We start from the raw sequence: 19,312 nt of genomic DNA on the forward strand, positions 1-19,312 counted from the left end.
AGGAAATTGAAAGGGCTCTGACACAAATTTTTAATACCTCTTTGGCCACGAGGGGAGTGCCAGAGAACTGGAGGATGGTTAATGTGGTTCCACTTTTCAAGAAAGTTGGTCGAGATGAACCAGGGAAATTACAGACCGGTGAGTATCATGTCATGATTGGGAAACTATTGGAGAAAATTTTTAAGGAGAGAATTAACATCCACTTGGAAAAGCATGGGTAAATTATGAACAGTCAGCATTGCTTTGTCAGAAGGAGGTCATATTCCAGCAAATTTGTTAGCATTTTTCAAAAATATGATCAAGTGTGTGGATGAGGGAAGTTCAGTTGATATAGTTTATATGGATTTTAGCAAAGCTTTTGACAAGGTCCCACAGGGGAGACTGATTGAGAAGATGGTGAGATAGATCAGAAACCGGCTTAGTAATAGGATACAAAGAGTAGTAATAGAAGGCTGTCCAAGTGACTGGAGGCCAACGTCCAGCAGTGTGCCACAACAATCAGTCTGGGACCCATATTGTTTGTTATATACATAAACGGGGGATGTTAAGGAAGTTTTCAGACAACACAAAGGTTGCTGGATGCTCAATAGTGAAGAAGATGGTTGTCGGTTACAGGATTGTTTTCTCAAAAACAGAGGAGGCTGAGGGGGAGATGATTGACGTGCATAAGATTATGAGGGGTATGGGCAGGGTGAGTAGAGAGCAGCTGTTCCCCTTGGTTGAGGCATCAATCATGAGAGGGCACACTTTTAGCATAAGGGGCAGGAGATTCAGAGAGGGTTTGAGAAAAAAACTTTTTCACTCAGAGGGTGGTGGGAATCTAGAAAGCACTGCCTGGGGAGGTAGTGGAGGCTGGAAACCTTACAACCTTGGAAAAATGAGATAGCAAGGTGTAGAGCTGGATGAACACAGCTGGTCAAGCAGCATCAGAGGAGCAGGAAGGCTGACGTTTCGGACCTCGACCCTTCTTCAGCAAACCTTTGAAAAATATTTGGATGAGCACTTGAAATATCATAACGTTTAAGGGTATGGGACAAGTGCAGGAAATTGGAATTAGCACGCCTTTGTGGTAGTTATTGTCAGTGCATCTCATTGTGCCGAAAGGCCTTTTCTGGGCTTTATGACTGTATGATTCGCCATGCTGTACAGGAGGGTACATATAATGTGGCACTCAAAGTGATATCCCCTTCTGCTGCCGATTGTGGAATTCCCTATAAATACTTGCACATTTTCCACTTTGCTTTCCCCACTCCCTGTAAGGATTCTTGGACATTGGTCCCAGTGATCTGACCACTCCTTTAGGGTACTGTTACTCCCAGCAGTCTCCCATGTTACGTACCTGAGAGTGAGCCACATCCTTTCGGTCGCTTGCCTCTTCCCCATGGTTACCTATTGTTACTGTATACCACAACATGACCTTATAGCATTGTATGTGGTGCAACCAAGTGAATGGCTAAACCAGTTGTCTCTGTCCTTTGACCTAAAGGAGTAGTAATGAGGATGGTAGCAGGGGCAACAGGCTGTGTGGGAGAATTATGGTTTTAATGGATGTTGAAGGTAGCCATAGGGGTGTAGCTGAGCAGATCACGGCTGCAGAAGTGTCATGGTGAGCTGAGAGTTAAAGACAAACAGTGACATTTGAGTTGTAAATAAACTTTGGGATAACAAAGTGTTGGAGCTGGAGCAGCAGACCAGGCAGCACCAGAGAAACAGGAAAGCTGACATTTCGGGTCTGGACCCTTCTGCAGAAATCGCATTTCAGAACCTCCATTTCTGAAGAAGGGTCCCGATGTAAAACATCAGCTTTCCCGCTCCTCTGATGCTGCCTGCCCTGCTGTGTTCCTCCAGCTCCACACTTAATTATCTCTGGCTCTAGCATCTGCAGTTCTTGCTATCTCAATAAAATTTGGGAGACAGGCACAGAAAGAAACTGTAAACCAAAAGACCTGTGAATGCTGGAAATCTAAAACAAAAACAGAAATTGCTCGAAAGTTTCAACAGGTCTGGCAGTGACCCTTCTTCAGAACATGTCACTTGACCTGAAATGTTAACTCTGATTTCTCTCCACAGATACTGCAGACCTGCTGAGACTTTCGAGCAATTTCTGTTTTTGTTTCAGAAGGAAACTGAGCTTGGAGAGGGAAGGGCTATGTGGATGGTGAGGGATACAAGAAAGTAATTGGTACTGTGAGGATCTCCAGGCCCTGCACAAAGGCAAGGTGGGGATAGGAAATGGGGAGGAGGTGGCGGCTGGTGGCTGTATTTCTAATTTGGGGAGGGTATTCATGAAAAGAGATAGTGACAATAAGTAGCCAGTGAAGTCGGAGATGGAACATGGTGAGTTGAGATGGAGATTAAAATCATTGAGGATAAGAAGACATTTGTTGGAGAGTCCGAGGGAGGAAACTACAACGGGCCTGATGGACCAAGAGATGAAAGAAATAGCCAGATAGGGAGGCTTCAGCCGTAAAAAAGGTGTCATTATCCCGGACAGAGGTTTCCATCATGGCCACTAGAAGCCATATAGTCATCCACAACAAGCTGACAGATGGCCTTGTGCAGAAGTGAACAGGCATTCTGCAGGAAAATGGGAATAGGGACCATGAGACAGTTATCGCCCTCCCTGGACATGGTCACCAATATCAATCTTTTCACCAACGCAGAAGAGAACAGAATCCCTACAGTGTGGATGCAGGCCATTCGGCTCATCAGAGCTGTCAGAGCTCCACCTGTTCTTTTTCCTTCCTTTTTTTCTTCTCTGGCAGAAGTCCAGAGCAGTGAGCCCTCATGCCCCAGAACACTGTGAGCAGCAAGCACAGGAGCAGCGTGGAGAAGAACTCCGTAGCAGCATGTGGGGTAGCAGCCATGGAGCATCATGTGGGCAGCGAGCGCGAGCTAGAGGCGTGAGTGGTAGCAGGTGGGAGAAGGCAGCCTGAGGCGGCTGATGGAGGGGCCATGTCCTAGAGCGTCGGAGGGGCTGAGAGGGACACTCATGGTGGCATGGCGTAGGCTGGAAGCCTGGAGCGTGACTCTGGCGGCGGCAAGCTATACCAATGGTGAAGGGAAGTTTAGACCCTCTTTAAGTTATCGTGTTTTTTACTACGTGAATGGTGCTTACACAGAGCAACAGTACACGCTTTTCACTGTATTTTATATTGAATACACCGTGAAAATAAAGGAAATTAAAAAAAATCAAGTCCACACCGACCTTTCAAAGAACATCCCACCCAGACACAAACACCCTGCCCACCCTATCCCTGTAACCCTACATTTCCTATGTTAACCCACGTAGCCCACACATCCCTGGACACAATGGGCAGTTTAGAATGGCTAATCCACCTAAGCTGCACAGCCTTCCCTCTCCCTTTGGCTGACATCACACTGATGTTAATTTTAGCCTCTTGTTACTTTATGACCCTCAATGCTTGCCTCTTTCTGGTGGTTACTCACTTTGTACCCTGGAGGGAGCTGACAGCATAAAAACAGCAAGACCTTATCTCAGAGATAGTAAGAACTACCAATGCTGGAGTCAGAGATAACACAGTGTGGACCTTATCTCAATGTATGTGGCCCTGCAAACTGAGGGACACTGCCTCACTCTGATTGGACCATATGTGCTCGCTCTGATTGGTCAGCGCTGCCTGACTCTGATTGGTCAACGACGCCTCGCTCTGATTGGTTGATAATGGTTTATTCTGATTGGCCAACACTCCAAGAGCTCGTCCATAAGCCTCATTCCGATTGGTCAATGGACGGACCTGTGACCTTTAACCTTTCCCGTTCTCCACCGCCCCCTCCCCGTTTGGTTGATCCAGCGGCTGGCTCTGCCCTCGATTCCTGTGGCCTAGTCCGCGTCCTGACTCGGTGTTGGATTGTGGAGGCTGGCGCCGGCGGTGGGTGGGGGGACCTGAGCGGGTGAGAGACCGGGGTACGGGGGGGGTGGTGGTAAACGGAGACCGGGGTAACGGACGGGGTCATTTGGTGAGGGTGGAGTGGGCCGCGGGTCCACACGGGCGGAAAGGGGAGCTCTTTCCCCCCACCAGATCCCCCTGGGGGTTCAAACCCAAACCGGGGGGGGAAATCAGGGCTATATTCCGGCAGGTAGGTTGGGTGTATGGGGGCTGACCCCTGTCTAGGTGTCTTATTTTGTTGATATATCCCAGTGCTGAGAGTAGGAATAGGAAGATATTGAGTCTGCTTGTGTGGCTGGAGGCCTGGTGCAGGAGGAAGGGACATGATGAGACGTTGGGAGCAGCTCTGGGGCAAGGACCACCCAGGGACTGGTTGTGCCTCAAGTTACTGGAACCAGTGACCCCAGTTCTGAGGAAGGGTCACTCGACCCAAAACGTTAAACTCTTGATTTCTCGCCACAGATGGGCTTGCCAGACCTGCTGAGACTTTTCCAGCAATTTCTGTTTTTTTTTTCTTCCTTGCCCTTGTAAGGGAAGGTGTACTGGTGTGATCAGCGAAGGTTTAAACTAAATAAAGGCGCACCAAGTGAGTATTGGAACAGGCCTGGTGAAGAAACTAATTGCCTATGAGCGATACAGTCAGCCCAAGAAGATGTGTACAGAGATAGGATTATAGTCATACAGCACCGAAACAGACCCTTTGGTCTCACCAGTCCATACCAAATGTAATTCCAGACTAAACTAGTCCCACCTGCCTGCTCCTGGCCCATATCCCTCCAAACCTTTCCTATTCATGTACTTCTCCAAATACCTTTTGCCTGTATGAAAAATTTGCCGCTTGTGCCTTTTTTTAAAAAATCCCTTAAAAATGTGCCCCCTGGTCTTGAAATCCTCCATCATAGGGAAAAGACAGCTACCATTAACTCTATCTATACCCCTCATGACCTTATAAACTTCTATAAGGTCACCTCTCAACCTCCCAAGCTTCAGAGAAAAAAGTCCCAGTCTTCATGAATATTTAGCCTAATCTCCAATTCTTTTGCTAATTACATAGATGAATGTAAACATGCAAAGTGTGATAAATAAGGTTGATAGACTGTAAGCACAAACAGCATTGTGAGAATATAATGTCTTGGTCATGACAGAATGGAGGGTGAAAAATTATGAGGATTTAGAGTTTAATATTCAAGGATATGGTGTGTTCAACAAAGGTAGAGCATTGATTAAAGAAGTCATTGTAACCATGGAAAGAGGGTATGCCATTGAGGCAAGGATAGAGTCCATTTGGTTAGAGTTAACAAGGTATGATCACACTACTGGAATATTCTATATGCCTCAAAATAATGAGAGAGAGATGCACATCTGTAGGGAAATCATAGAGATGTACAAGAGCTGTGAATTAGTGACAATGGGGAGCTTTAATTTCCCTGCAAATCAATTAGTATAATGTTACAGTAAAGAGTGAGGAGGATAAATTTATGAAATAGAGAAAGCTTTTGATTAGTAGGTTTCTGGTGCAACTGGAAGAGGGCATTGCTGAATCTTGTGTACTGTTTGAGGGGGCACTTGGGTAAGAATGATCATTGTAAGAAGGTTTACATTAATGAGGGAGAAGAAGCAGGAACAAACAAAAGACAGCTAATTTAAGTGGAATGAGGGCATAGGACCATGGTTCAGTGGAACCAGAGACTTACAGGAAAAACTTTAAAGGAACTATTAAGGTATAACCCTTTGTAAGATGTTATACTAAGGCACAATTAAATAATTCTTACTCTTTAAGGCAGAAATGTTTTAGGTACAGGCTTAGTGCAGTCCAACAAGGGTGAACGGTAAGGGAATCAATGTCGGGCCTCCCTGGATGATGATGTAACTAGAGAAAATCATGAAATGAGAAAACGATGTATATTGCATGTTGGGTAAATTCTTGAAGTGAGAATCAAATCGAATACACTCAGTTGAGGGGGGAGTTCAGGAAAATGAGACCAACAAAGAGGGAATTGTTTAACAGTAACAAACCTCAAAAGCTTAAAAAAAATCTAAGCATGTCATAAGGGGTGGAGTGGGACCTATTACAAAGAGGGTGATATATGGTTTAGAGGAGCAGGGACAAGGCTAAAACACACAGTAAGTACTTTATATTCATGGTTATGAAGCAAATGGATACTGACAAAATATCAGTGGAGCAGATACAGTGGTAGCAGTAAATAGGCTGAAAATGGATAGGCAAGATGAATGGAAATGTTTCTAGGCTACTAGTCAACTAGTTTAGCATCAACAGTGGGTAAGGTTAAAGAAGTGATAATCAGAGAAAAACAATTCGCAGTCACTCGGACAGGTTTGAGGTAATTAAGGAGATACAGCACGAGTTGGTAAAAGAGACGCATTTTGCTTGACACATCTAAATGAATTTTATCAAGTAACAGACAATTGCAGCTCTGACAGTCCAGAAACACAGGAATGCTTGAGACTCCATGGTCACAAGGTGCTAAGCCTCAGACAGAGCCTCGAAGAGCCTATAAGAAACACTTGTAAATTGCTCTTGGCTCTGCCACTTGTGAGATCTGCAGCCAGTGCCATTGTTAGGACATTTGTTGGGAACCAAGCACACATTGTTGCTTGTTTTTCCCACCATACCCTTCTGTTTCCAATGGCACGGATTAATGAGGCTACAGATCAAGTGTAGATTGATGTTTTGAGTCAGTTAAGAGAATGCTTGTGTGTATTACTGCTGTAGATGCAACTTAAAATTAAAAAAAAAATTGGCAGTAGAAATACAGTTCTGTGGCTTTGATGCAAACGTTACCAAAGTGTATTTTTGTTAAGTACATAATGTATTATCATATCACATATCCTCTGCTGTAAATTAGTGTAATGTACCCTAGTTGGTTGGTGCCTGCTAGTCTATTGAAGGTTGATCTGCAATGGGATGATCATGAGAGGTATTTCATGTCAGCCAGAGCAGGAGGCAGTGAGCAGGCTACTGGGAACTCCAAGATACCCAGGATGACTGGTCCAGGCAGATATTGCTTCTCTTGAGGGAGTCTGATTTTTCAGGATGCGGCTTCAATCTGAGGTCAGTGATGTAATATGCCAAGAAAAGGATCTATTCAGAATAGAAGCAGCCTGGAGGAAATGGGAATTGAAAATTGATGTCTTCAGCAGGCCTGTCAGTATCTAACAGTTTCAACAGCAGCTGTTAGCCAGAGTCTGTCCAGTGCACTTGAGAATGTCTTTGAGATAGAAAAAGTGGGCATTACGAGTATAAGCCAGCCAATTCTACACACTGTCCGTTAATATGTTTGGCAATGGTGTGGAGCCTTTAGCAAGTTGGGAAGAGATGAGGAATGATGGCTGCACAAATGTTGTCACATTTAAGCTTTGAAAGACACAAACTTCAATGACTGCAAAATGGAACAAGATATTCGCATGAAACAAAATTAAAGTAAATTCTGAAGAGATTAGGAACAGGAAATGGAGGCCTATCCTAAGGGTTTTCTCCTTATACAGCATTAATAAATGAAAACATTCTTATTCATGATTATGTGGACTTGTCCAGGCTAAGAAAATGCTGTTCAGCCAAACTGCTGTGTCCTGAGTTTGTTTTACACTTTTTTATTAGTTCAGGGAATGTGTGTTGTTGACTATTGAGCAATCAGTGTCCAACCCTTGTTGCCCTTGAGAAGGTGGTGTTGAACTGTTGCAGTTCAGGTTCATGCAGATGTATTCACTTGTTACAGAAGGAGCCCCTGCGACACTGAAGGAACCCAGCAATATATTTCCAAGTCAGGATGATGTGTAGCTTGGAGGGGAACATGCAGCTGCTGGTCCCTGCCTCTTTTGCCTATGTTTTCTGGATGAGTTGCTGTAGTCTGTCTTGTAAACAGTACTCACTGCTGCCATTGTGTGTTGGTATTGGAAGAAATAGAGGGCATAGGTTTAAAGTGAGACAGGAAAGATTTAAAAGGGACCTAAGGGGCAACTTTTTCACATGGAGGATGGTGCTTATATGGAATGAACTGCCAAAAGAAGTGGTGGAGGCTGGTACAATTACAACATTTAAAAAGACATCTGGATGGGTATATGAATAGGAAAGATTTAGAGGGATAAGGACCAAATGCTGGCAAATGGAACTAGGTTTATTTAGAGATAACAAGGTGTAGAGCTGGATGAACACAGCAGGCCAAGCAGCATCAGAGGAGGAGGAAGGCTGACGTTTCGGGCCTAGACCCTTCTTCAGAAAAGCCATCTCAGATTCTCCAGCATCTGCAGTTCCTACTATCTTTGAATAGGTTTATTTAGGATATCTTTGTAGGTATGGAGGAGGTGGACTGAAGCGTCTGTTTCTGTGCTGAGCAGCTCTGACTCTGAATGAAGGTTTGAAGTGATAGATGGGGTGATGCTCAAGCAGACTGCTTTGACCTGGATGGAGTTAAGCTTCTTAAATGTTGGAGCTGCACTTATTCAGATAAATGGGGAGCATTCCATCACACTCCTGACTTGTGCCTTGTAGATGGTGGACAACAGGCTTTGGGGAGTCAGGAAATGCATTTCTTGCAGCATTGCTAGCCTCTGACTTGTTCTTGTAGCCACTATTTATGTGGCTAGTCCAATTCAGTTTCTGGTTAGTGGTATACTCTCAGGATGTTGCCATGGGGAATTTAGCGAATGTGACGTGATTGACTGTCAAGGTAGCACAATGAAATTCACTCATGAGTGCGTTGAATGAATGGAAAGCTGTAATCTGTGTTGCTGGGGACCTTGGTAACAGGCTGAGGTTGGTGGTAATGCTTCAGCCTTGCCTTTTGAACTGAAGTGCTGTGCTCCCCCATCATTGGGGATGGGGTTATTTGTCCAGGGACAATGGTTGAATTTTATCTTCTTGGAGGTGGCCAGTGCCTTGCACTAGGGTGCAGATATTAATTGCTAGTTCTGGGTTACCAGTTTTTGGCATTATTGCTGGAATGTTGTCAGGGCAGGTAGCTTTTGCAATACCTGTGCCTCTAGCCATTTCTTGATATCTGGTGAGTGAATTGAATTAGCTGAAGGCTGGCATCTGTAATGCTTGAGACCTCAGGAGGTGGTTTGCTAATGTCCTTTAGTGAAGGAAGTTGTGTCCTTAGCTCATCTGACCTACATGTGACTCCAGACCCACAACAATATGGTTGACACTTAACTGCCCTTTGAGCAATTAAGGCTGGGCAATAAATGCAAGTCTAACCAACAGTGCCCATACTCTGAATCAGTTTTCTTTCTGAAAAAAAAGAGGCAGTGATGGTTGCGAATGCTTCAGCTTTGTATTTTGCACTAATGTGCTGGGCTCCCCCATCATTGTGGTTGGGGACGCTAATGGAGCTACCTCCTTCAGTGAGTTGCTTAATTGTCCACCACTATTCACGAATGGATGTAAAAGGACTGCAGAGCACAGATGTGATCTGTTAGTTGTGGTATCACTTAGCCCTGTCTATTGCGTGTTTCCACTGTTTAACACAAGTGGTTATGTAGTTTCACCAGGTTGACGCCTCATTTTTAGGTGTGCCCGGTGCTGCTCCTGGCATGCCCTCCTGTACGCTCAATTGAATCAGGGTCAATACCCTGGCTTGATGGTAATGATAGAGTGGGTGATGTACCAGGCCATAGGGTAACGCATTGTGTTGAATGCAATTCTGTTGTTATTAAATCTGTTGGAAATCCATCGGATTTAGCATGGTGGTGGTATCACACAACGTGATAGTAGATATTTTCATTGTGAAGATGACATTTCATCTATACAAGGACTGTGCAGTGATTACTCCAACTAATACCGGTGCGGACACATGCATCAGCGGCAGGCAGATTAGTGTCCTTGCCACCCTCGGGCCCTTCTTTCAGTTGGTGTCAACTTGGAAGAGAATTGATTCTTCATCCACCCGACTTCATTTAACCATTATTCGTTTATTTTTCATTACTCTGAAATGTGATGTCCTTCTGTCTTAATTTAGCCCTACCAATCAAAGTCTTTATACCATAAACAGATAACAGGACAGTGCACTGCCAGGCAGCTGACTGTGTGTAGTTGATATTCAGAGCCAAGTGCTCAAAGAGGAAGGTGAGATATTTTTCTTGATGCCTCAGTTCAGCTTCATGTGGGTGACCAAAAACAGAGGCGAGTGAGAATTGGAAGAAGTGTTGAAATTGAGGACAGTAGGTTGGTTGGGATTCAGTTTCTGATGATCAGTCTGAAATGGAGAGTGAGTACATACAAATGTACAAAATAGGCCCAGGAGTAAGCCATTCAGCCCCTTGAGAGTGACCATTCCATAAGATTGTAGCTGATATGATTGATTATAACCTCAAATTGACATTCTCACCTACCCCAATAGCTCCTTTTTTAACAAGAATCTATCAACCTCTGTCTTAAAAGTATTCAGAACTCTGCTTTTGCCACCCTTTGGTGAAGTGGTTTTCAAAGACTTGTGATCCTCAGAATGTATTTCTCCTTATATGTTTTAAAAGGGTGACCCCTCGATTCTCCCCTCAGAGGAAACATCCTCTCCATATCTACCCTAACAAGTTCCCTCAGGATTTTACGTTTGAATCAAGTCACCCTTACTCTTCTCAGCTCCAGTGATACAAGCCTAGCCAGTTATGTGAAGATCAGCCACGAGCTTATTAAACGGTGAAGCAAATTCAAGGGACCAAGTGGCCTACTCCTTTTTTTAAGTTATGCGTTTGTATGTCATATCAGACTTTCTTTATAAGACTTCACACCAATTTGAGGTATTAGTCAAGTAAACCTTCTCTGAACTGCATTCGATGTTCTTAAATCCTTAAATAAGATGACAGTACTATACACAGTGCACCAGAGATGGTCTTATCAGTGCAATGTCTAACTGAGGCAAAACCTCCCTCCTTTTTATATTCAATTCTTCTTGTGACACATAATAATATTCTATTAGCTTTTTTAATTACTATCTGTACCGTGTACTAAAATTGTGATTCATGTACGACAGTCGGATCCCTCTGTATCTTGGAGCTCTGCAATCTCTCACCATTTAGATAATACACTTTTTTTTTCAGTCTTCCTGCCAAAACACACAATTTCACATTTTTCCACATTGTAGTACATGTGCTACATCTTTTTGCCACTCAATTAACCTATCTTTGTTCGCTCCTTGTGTCCTGTCCACAGCTATCTATCTATCCTTGCATCATCAGCAAGTTTGGCAACCATACCTTTTAGCCTTTCATCTTATACATCTATAAATTGTAAATAGTGATGTCCCAGTGCTGATTCCTGTGATATAGTTGTCATTGCATCTTGCTAACTTGAAAAATACCAATTTATGCTTACTCTCAGCTTTCTGCAACCCAGCCAATCATCTATCCATGCAAACATGCTAATACCTATACCATGACCTTTTATTTTCCGCAATGACCAAATTTCATTGTCCCATATATCTAGGGAGATACAATAAATGATTCATTCGTTCCCTGCTACAATTTCTTTAATAGTTTCATATGTTCCCTCTGAGAAATATTAAGCCAGCTGGCCTGTAGTTTCCTGCTTCCTGACTGCTTCCATTTTGAATAAAGAAAATAACATTGTTATCTTCCAATTTAATTTAACTGTCCCTGAATGAAGTGTAATTTGGAAAGTTCAAACGAATGCATCAACTATCTCGAGCCACTTTTAAGACTTAAGGGTGAAGTCCATCAGGAACTTGGCTACTTGGTCAGTACGCAGCTCTAACAAGTAACTCTGTACAGGGCATGCGCTAGGCGAGATCAACATTAGCAAGATCAGCATTATTTGAGGCTGGAGAGTCCATTTATCAGTCTGATAATGGCCGGGAAGAAGCTGTCCCTGAACCTGCTCATGCGAGTGCTCAGCTTCTGTATCTTCTGACTTTTCATTATTTCCTGTAATGAATTCTACTGTCTTACTTTCCATAGGGCCAACACCCACTTTGTTAACATTTCTTAAAATACTTATAGAAACTCCTATCTGCTTTTATATTTCTGGCTAAGTTTCTCTTGTGCTCTAGTTTTTCCTCCTTTATTCATTTTCTGATCGTTCTTTGCTTTTCTTTAAATTCCATCCAATCTTTTAACCTGCCACTTGTCTCTTTCCTTTAAGAAAAGTTTGATACTGTCTTTAATATTTTTAGTTAACCATGGATGGTGGATCTATTCTTTGGATTTTTTTAAAACCCTTTTGAATTCTATGCCTAGCACATCAATGCAAAAGACAAGGCTGAAGTATTCGCACCTATCTCGGCTTCCAGTTGAGCTCTCCAGCATCACAGGTATCAGCCTTCAGCTTATTTGATTCACTCGCTAGGTAACAAGACATTTTCAGTTGATTTGTAGATTAAAATCTCCCATTGTTATTACCATGCCTTTCTGAGAAGCGCTCTCAATTTTATCTTTTATGCCCCAGCCTACTGTGAGGTTACTGTTGAGACTTGTGCACCATTACCAGAAGTTATTTCTTGCCTTTGTCATTTCCCATTTCTAATCAACCGGTCCAGAGATATTGTAACATACCTCTGGAGCAGGTGGTACTTGAACCCAGGCTTCCTGGCTCAAAGGTAGGGCACGACCACAACATCTCTCTCTTCTCATTTCTATCCAGATCATTTTGCTTGGTTTGCTTGGTCAACCCTCTTAATTGTGCTAATACCTTCATTAACTAGCAGATACCACTTCTCCCACAACAGTCTTTGAGCCACACATTCATCTTTCTAATCTTGTTTATCCTTTGCTAATTTGCCCATGGCCAAGGTAATAATGCACAGTTTGCCGTGTTTTAAAGTTTTGTTTAATTTGGTGCCTAGTTCCTTGTACTAACTGAGCAAAATCTCTTCCTATTGTCCTATCTATGTCATTAATAGCTACATGGACCACAATGACTGGATCCTCTCACTGCAAGTTCCTGTCTAGCCTTGAGCAGCTGTCAAAACCTTGGCACCAGGCAGGCAACACAGCCATCTGTACTCAAAGTCTTTGCTGCAAAGAATGATGTCAATCTCTCTGACTATACTGTCCCGTACTATCACACATTCCTGTTCCTCCTTATCCCTGCCCCACCTCAGTGGCATACTGTTCCGTGCAACCCTCACTTTCATCCAGACAAGCCAAAAGAAAAATTTCAATCCTAAGGGACAATTGCAGAGTTTAAGGCTCCTGCCCTCTGGGAACCCTTACCTACTCTGCTTGCAGTCACACTCTGCTGTCCCTCAACACCCGCCAAATCAAATGACCCATCCCTAAGAGGTGAAGCTGTCTCCTGTTACAAGGAATCAGTATAGCCTTTCACTTCCCACTCTCGTTACATCACAGTAGGTGTGGTTCAGCCTCCAGCTCATAAACCCCAAGTCGAAGTTGCTCAAATTTCAGACACTTGCTCTGGACCAAACTGGCACCCAAAAACTCCAATATACAATAACTATGACATATCACCTGTCCTGCTTTCCTTAACATGTTCTAAAGAGCTACCTGTATAATTTATTCAGTTTTATATTTTGATAACGTTCTTAAATATTTGATTAACCTTACCACCAGTTGCTATCCTATGTTGAACCTTCCGAATAGACTAGACCTCAGTAGATACCAAATAATCGGCTTCCTCTGAAGTAGAGTAAGAGTCTGTTCCTGAAGCTAAAATGTGTATGAAAAGCGAAAACTACACAACATCTCTTTCTTCATTCTCCTATTAACTCCCTTAATCACAAACTCTAAGTTTAAATAACACTAAGTTGGCCAGTCTAAGAATTATTTTTAATCAGCCTCTTAATACATACATAACATACTCCTGAGGCAGATGGAACTTGAACCCAGGGCTCCAGGCGCAGAGGTAAGGACACTATCCCTGTATCCCTGTCCCACAAAAATCTCTTGGAGTTTTACAGACGTTTTCTAGTCAACCTTTTCAGACATGTGTTTACATACCTCTGGAGTAGGTATGCATTTATTTTATTTAGTTTATTTATTTAGTTTAATTTATTTTACTCAACCTGTTCAGAGATGCCTTTACACCTCTCTCGAGTAGGTGGGACTTGAACCCAGACCTCCTAGATCACAGGTGGGGATGCTACCACTGCACCTTGGAAAAGGCTTAGCTCACTGACTTCATGAGTATCCAGTTTCAGCTTGTTATTAATTAGGCTGCTTTTTACTAAAAGCCTTGTTAAAAACCTTAAGCAGGGTTTTAACAACTAGACTGTAGACTTCAGTTTAATACTAGTTACTAAGTAAATCAGTTTTGTACAAAATAAGAGTGAGACTTAATTACCCAACAAATGCATGCACTTGGTTCTACTTTCCGTCAACAAGAGCATAAGAAATAGAAGCAAAGGGAGTTGGCTATTCAGTCCTTCGAACTTGCCTTACTATTGTACAAGTTCTGGGCTGATCTGCACCAGGCCTCAACTCCACCGTTTTGACAGCTCCTGAAAGCCCTCATCTTGTCAATATTTCAAGATCTATCTACCTCCTTAATAAATACTTTCAGTGATCTGGCCTCCACAATTCTCCAGGGTAGAGAATTGCAGACATTCATTACGCTCTGGAAGAAATTCCTTCACATTTCAATGTATTGCAAGCCACTCAGTTAAAGGGCACTTAGGGAAGGGATGCCAGCAATGCCCACTTCCCATAAAGAAAATAGAAAGAAGTATTATGAAGTACGCCTGATACACTCAGAGTTAACTTCTAAGTTCTTGTTCATGGGGCTGTTAATGTTTAGCTCGACCACTGTGTTAAAGACTGTCCTATATTTACAGCATTGGGATTCAAATGCCATCGTGTCATGGGTTTTAATTTCTACAATTGTTTCAGCTTAGACTTTGTTTTCAAAAAAATCATACCAAAAATGCTTGTGCAATATGATGTAGACTATCTCTCACTCTGAAGAAACAGAACGACAGAAATTTGGTTGCCTTTGCTGCTTCAGATGGTTTTGAGGTGAAGATTTTCACAATCTTTTATTCTGTCAATTTTCCATGCCACTGTTCTTCAAAAAAAAAACTTGTTCCTTTATTATTGTCTGTTTGCAGTAGTCAGTGCTGTGTTCATCTATGTCAGACCCTGCAACAGTCACGCAACGATGAATAACAGGATGGAAAGTGGCTGTTCCAAGTCCAGAATGTCTTTGAAGAAAGAGGTGATTATTAAAAGCCTACTAAACGGTTATAATGCTGTATGCATGAAGTAGTCAGTCACTTACAGACTAACTTCAAATAGTAAGAGCTCCTTTAAGATTTTAGCAAAGATTTGTAACTCAGGTTGTGGGTGAGATTGCTGACTTGCTTGCCCAGTTGGTTGGTTTTTTTGTTTGTAGATGACACATTTGTCATTATTAAATGCAGCAAAATAGAAGAGACCCATCACCTCATCAACAAAGAATTCACTGGGTTTAAATTCACAAAAGAAGAAAACAACAATCAGCTTCCATTTCTGGATGTCAGAGTTGAACCACGGGGAGTTCCAAACCTCAGCATACAAGAAAGCAACCCACACTGACCAAATCCTCAACTTCCACAGCAACCACCCCAACGTTCACAAACAAAGCTGTATTAGGTCACTATTTAAACAGGCCACAACTCACTGCAACACTCCAGAACTACACAGGAAAGAGGAAGAGCACCTATACAAAATCTTTGCTATGAATGGATATCTCTGCAGGTGCCTACTAAGTAGATAACATGAGGGCACAGTATGCCCTAACATACTGGCCACGCTGCTCTATAGCAAGGACATGCCAGAACTGACAAGACTCCTATGACCACAAGGTATTGTAGTGGCCCACAAGCCCACAGCCACTCTAAGACAAACACTCACAAGGATTAAAGACCCCATTTCCACAGCATGCAGAACCAATGTAGTTTACAAAACACCATGTAACAACTGCCATAAACATTACATCGGACAGACAGGAAGGAAACTAGCCATCAGAATGCATGAACATCAGCTAGCAGCAAAACAACATGACAAACTTTACTTAAAATCGGTACACTCGGACAATGAAAGCCATGAGTTTAACTGGGACGAGGTAACCATAGTAGCCCAAGCCAAACATAGACACGCACGGGAATTCCTAGAGGCATGGCTCTCCACCCATAATGCAATCAACAAACACATAGAATTGGACCCCATATACAAACCCATACAGATCAAAACTAGAAATGACACTACTCACCATAATGGACTGGACAGTGTAAATTCCAAGCAGAGTAGAACAACATCGCTTCGTCAAAGGCCTCACTGATGATGTCACCTAGCATGATGATGAAACATCTGAACGAAAACCAACCAGCTCAGCGAGCAAGTCAGCAACCTTGGTAAGAGCTTCTATCATGTGCTGGTTTCAAACAGTGGATTCTATGAGCCCTAAGACTCGGGAGCTGAAGTAGACCATTCAGCCCATAGAGATTGCTTCACCATTCCATGACATCATGGCTGATCTGATAGTCCTCAGTTCCATGACCTTTCCCATATAACCCTCGATTCCCTGAATGATTAAGACCTGCTGAAGGCTTCCACTGTGTTTTGTTTTGTCACATGTTTATTGGAAACTTTATATGGAGCCCCCTTAAAACAGTGGGTACAGTGCAAGCCCAGAGAGCTACTGGGTAGTAATGAAACTATTCAGCATATTCCTCAAAACTGAGAACACAGAAAAAAAAAACTAAAGAATGAAGATGTGGAGCATGAATAAACATTGACCAATTAATTATTCATTGGGTTATACTAACGTTAAGACTGCCTTTAGTATTGATGAGTGGGAGAATCTCTGCAGATATTCTATGATGCTGCAAGGGTAAGTCTTTCTACTTGCTGTCTATAGACTTTACTGAAGGAGTGTTATTTTTGCTGTTGAAGCAGTGTGGGAATTTTACTTTCTGCTAAATGTCAAACACACATGATTTTCAGCAAATAATCTTTGGTTTCAGTGTGCTGTGATTTTATTATTCCCACGCTGATACAGTAACATTTCAAATTCCATTTTATTGAGTCATTTGTGATTAGCAAGTGTTCACTTCTTACCAAGTGTGTTTGTTCAGTGATTACATTAAAGGTATTGGCCAAGGTGGTGCTTGTGCCATTTTGCCAGGCCAGTCCTGTCACAGTTCAACCACTTGCAAGTCATGTTTGCTGTTTTCGTTGAGCTGGTGCTCAGGGTGGGGGTGGGGGCCAGTAAGACATTGGAGCAGATATTAGGCCATTCGACCCATCGAGTCTGCTCTGCCATTCGATCATGGCTGATAAGTTCCTCAACTCAATTCTCCCACTTTCTCCCCATAACCCTTGATCCCCTTGATAATCAAGAGCCTACCTATCTCCGTCTTAAATGTACTCAATGACCTGGCCTCAAGCCTTCTGTGGCAGTGAATTCCATAGATTCACCACTCTCTGGCTGAAGAAGTTTCTCCTTATTTCTGTTCTAAAAGGTTCCCTTTTACTCTAAAGCTGTGCCCTTGGGTCCTAGTCTCTCCTACCAATGGAAGCATCTTCTCAACATTCACTCTGTGCAGGCCATCTGTATTCTGTAAGTTTCAATTAGATTCCACGCCGCCACCACCACACCGCCACCCCCCCGCCCCCACCCCACAATCCTTCTAAACCCGAATGAGTATAGTTCCAGAGTCCTCAAACGTTGCTCCTATGTTAAGCTTTTCATTCCTGGGACCATTCTCGTGAACCTCCTCTGAACCCGCTCCAGGGCCAGTACATCCTCCCTGAGATATGGGGCCCAAAAGTGTGCACAGTACTCCAAATGTGGTCTGACCAGGGCCTTATAAAGCCTCAGTGGTACATCCCTGCTTTTATATTCAAGTCCTCTCAAAGTAAATGCCAACATTTCATTTGCCTTCATGACTACTGACTCAACCTGCAAGCTTACCTTGAGAGAATCCTGGACTAGAACTCCCAAGTCTCTTTGCACTTCAGACTTCTGAATTTTCTCCCCATTTGGAAAATATTCATGCTATTCATGCATTGGCTGGTGATGTGTTGCTGTTTGTGGAACCTTCCTTTGCATGAATCGGCTGCTACATTTTCCTGCCTTACAGTCATGGTTATGTTTCAAAGTAATTCATGAAAGGCTAAGAAGAAGAAATCCGGTTGTTTCAGCACTGAAACTGGATCTTCCAATATTACTGGGAGTGATTGCTGCTTTTCATTGACACAGAATATATAAAACTGGGTTCACAGATTTCTTGTGGGGCAAGCTTTTGTCAACACTAATATGCTGTTTTGAGAATTTGGTTCAATCTCTGAGGTACGGGTTTCTCCTTTGTTTGGAAATGATTACTTTAAACCTCCTAGTCCACACAAGCTGAGTAGATTTTCAAGTGATCCCTGTAAGGACAACAAAGAGCAAGTGGAGTCTACTACAGAACATCACAGCTTACAGACCTTCCAATATGAACACCCTTCCAAAACTATTAACTAATATTTTGTGCTTCATATCCTCAACCTTCCACTATCCATGAAAGAAAAGAGAGGTGTGCATTTATGTAGTAACTTTCAGAATCTCCGAGTGGCTCCAAGCCATTTTGGGGCAATCAAGTACTTTTGAAGTCTACTCATAGGAACAGCAGCATCCAATTATATACCCAACCGGCTCTCATAAACAGCAAGGTGATGATAACCAAGTCATCTGCTTTATCAATGAAAATATAATTGGGAGCAACCTCCATGCTCTTTCAGAGTGTCATGGGATATTATATATTTGAGCGGACAAAGATTTGTTTACTTACAAGTGAAATTTTAATGGCACACTATGTCCACCAAGTTGATCATCATGTCCAGCCATAATTCAGTATTCTATTCATCTCAACTTGGAACCTGAATCTCTTTATGCTGAACTTAATTTGGCAATCAGACGATTGAGATTAACCCATGAAACAGGGTAGGAATAAATGTGTAGTTCTTGGGTAGACCATCTGTGACTCCACTCAGTTATTCCCAACCTTTGTCAATGATTTGGATGTAAATTTCTAAATTTTTCTGTTGATGTTGCTATCTCTTCGTTGCACCCTCACTGTAGCAAGACTATTATCCTTCCTTAGATAAGAAGGTCACAACTATTCAAAATACTCCAGGTGTGGTCTCACCAAAGCGGTCTATAATAGCAGCTAATATCTTTGCTCCTGTACCCAAATTTACAGATGACAGAACTGTAGATGGGAATTTGGGTTGAAAAGGATGCAAAGACGTTAGGCAAGCTGAGTGAGCGGGCAAGAATATGACAGATGGAATATAATGTAGAAAAATGTGAAGTTATCCACTTTGGTAGAAACAAGATATGTAGTGTATTTCTTTAATTGTAAGAGATTGGGAAATGTTGATGTCCGGAGGGTCCTGGACAAACTTAATGTAAGTCACTGAAAGCTAACATGCAGTTGCAGGACCAATTA

At 42.6% G+C, this 19,312-nt stretch overlaps 1 protein-coding gene across 15 annotated transcripts in view; it reads left to right on the forward strand.

The window, feature by feature from the left end:
* Positions 1 to 3,804: 3,804 nt before the first annotated feature.
* Positions 3,805 to 19,312, forward strand: part of akap11 (A kinase (PRKA) anchor protein 11) — a 90,502-nt gene continuing 74,994 nt past the window's right edge. For 4 of the 15 annotated variants that reach the window (XR_007263190.1, XM_048602727.1, XM_048602729.1 and 1 more), the window contains exons 1-3: positions 3,807 to 3,915; positions 12,123 to 12,196; positions 14,948 to 15,054. Coding sequence is in view for 14 of the 15 variants with exons in the window: in XM_048602727.1 (XP_048458684.1) it covers positions 12,130 to 12,196; positions 14,948 to 15,054 (174 nt within the window). In the remaining variant the exon portion in view is untranslated. Of the gene's footprint in view, positions 3,916 to 3,992; positions 4,102 to 12,121; positions 12,197 to 14,196; positions 14,856 to 14,947; positions 15,055 to 19,312 lie in introns of those variants that run through there. The other 11 variants (XM_048602730.1, XM_048602739.1, XM_048602736.1 and 8 more) reach the window with 11 other exon arrangements.

The sequence above is a fragment of the Rhincodon typus genome, chromosome 11, assembly GCF_021869965.1.
Source record: "Rhincodon typus isolate 14 chromosome 11, sRhiTyp1.1, whole genome shotgun sequence".
NCBI lineage: Eukaryota > Metazoa > Chordata > Chondrichthyes > Orectolobiformes > Rhincodontidae > Rhincodon > Rhincodon typus.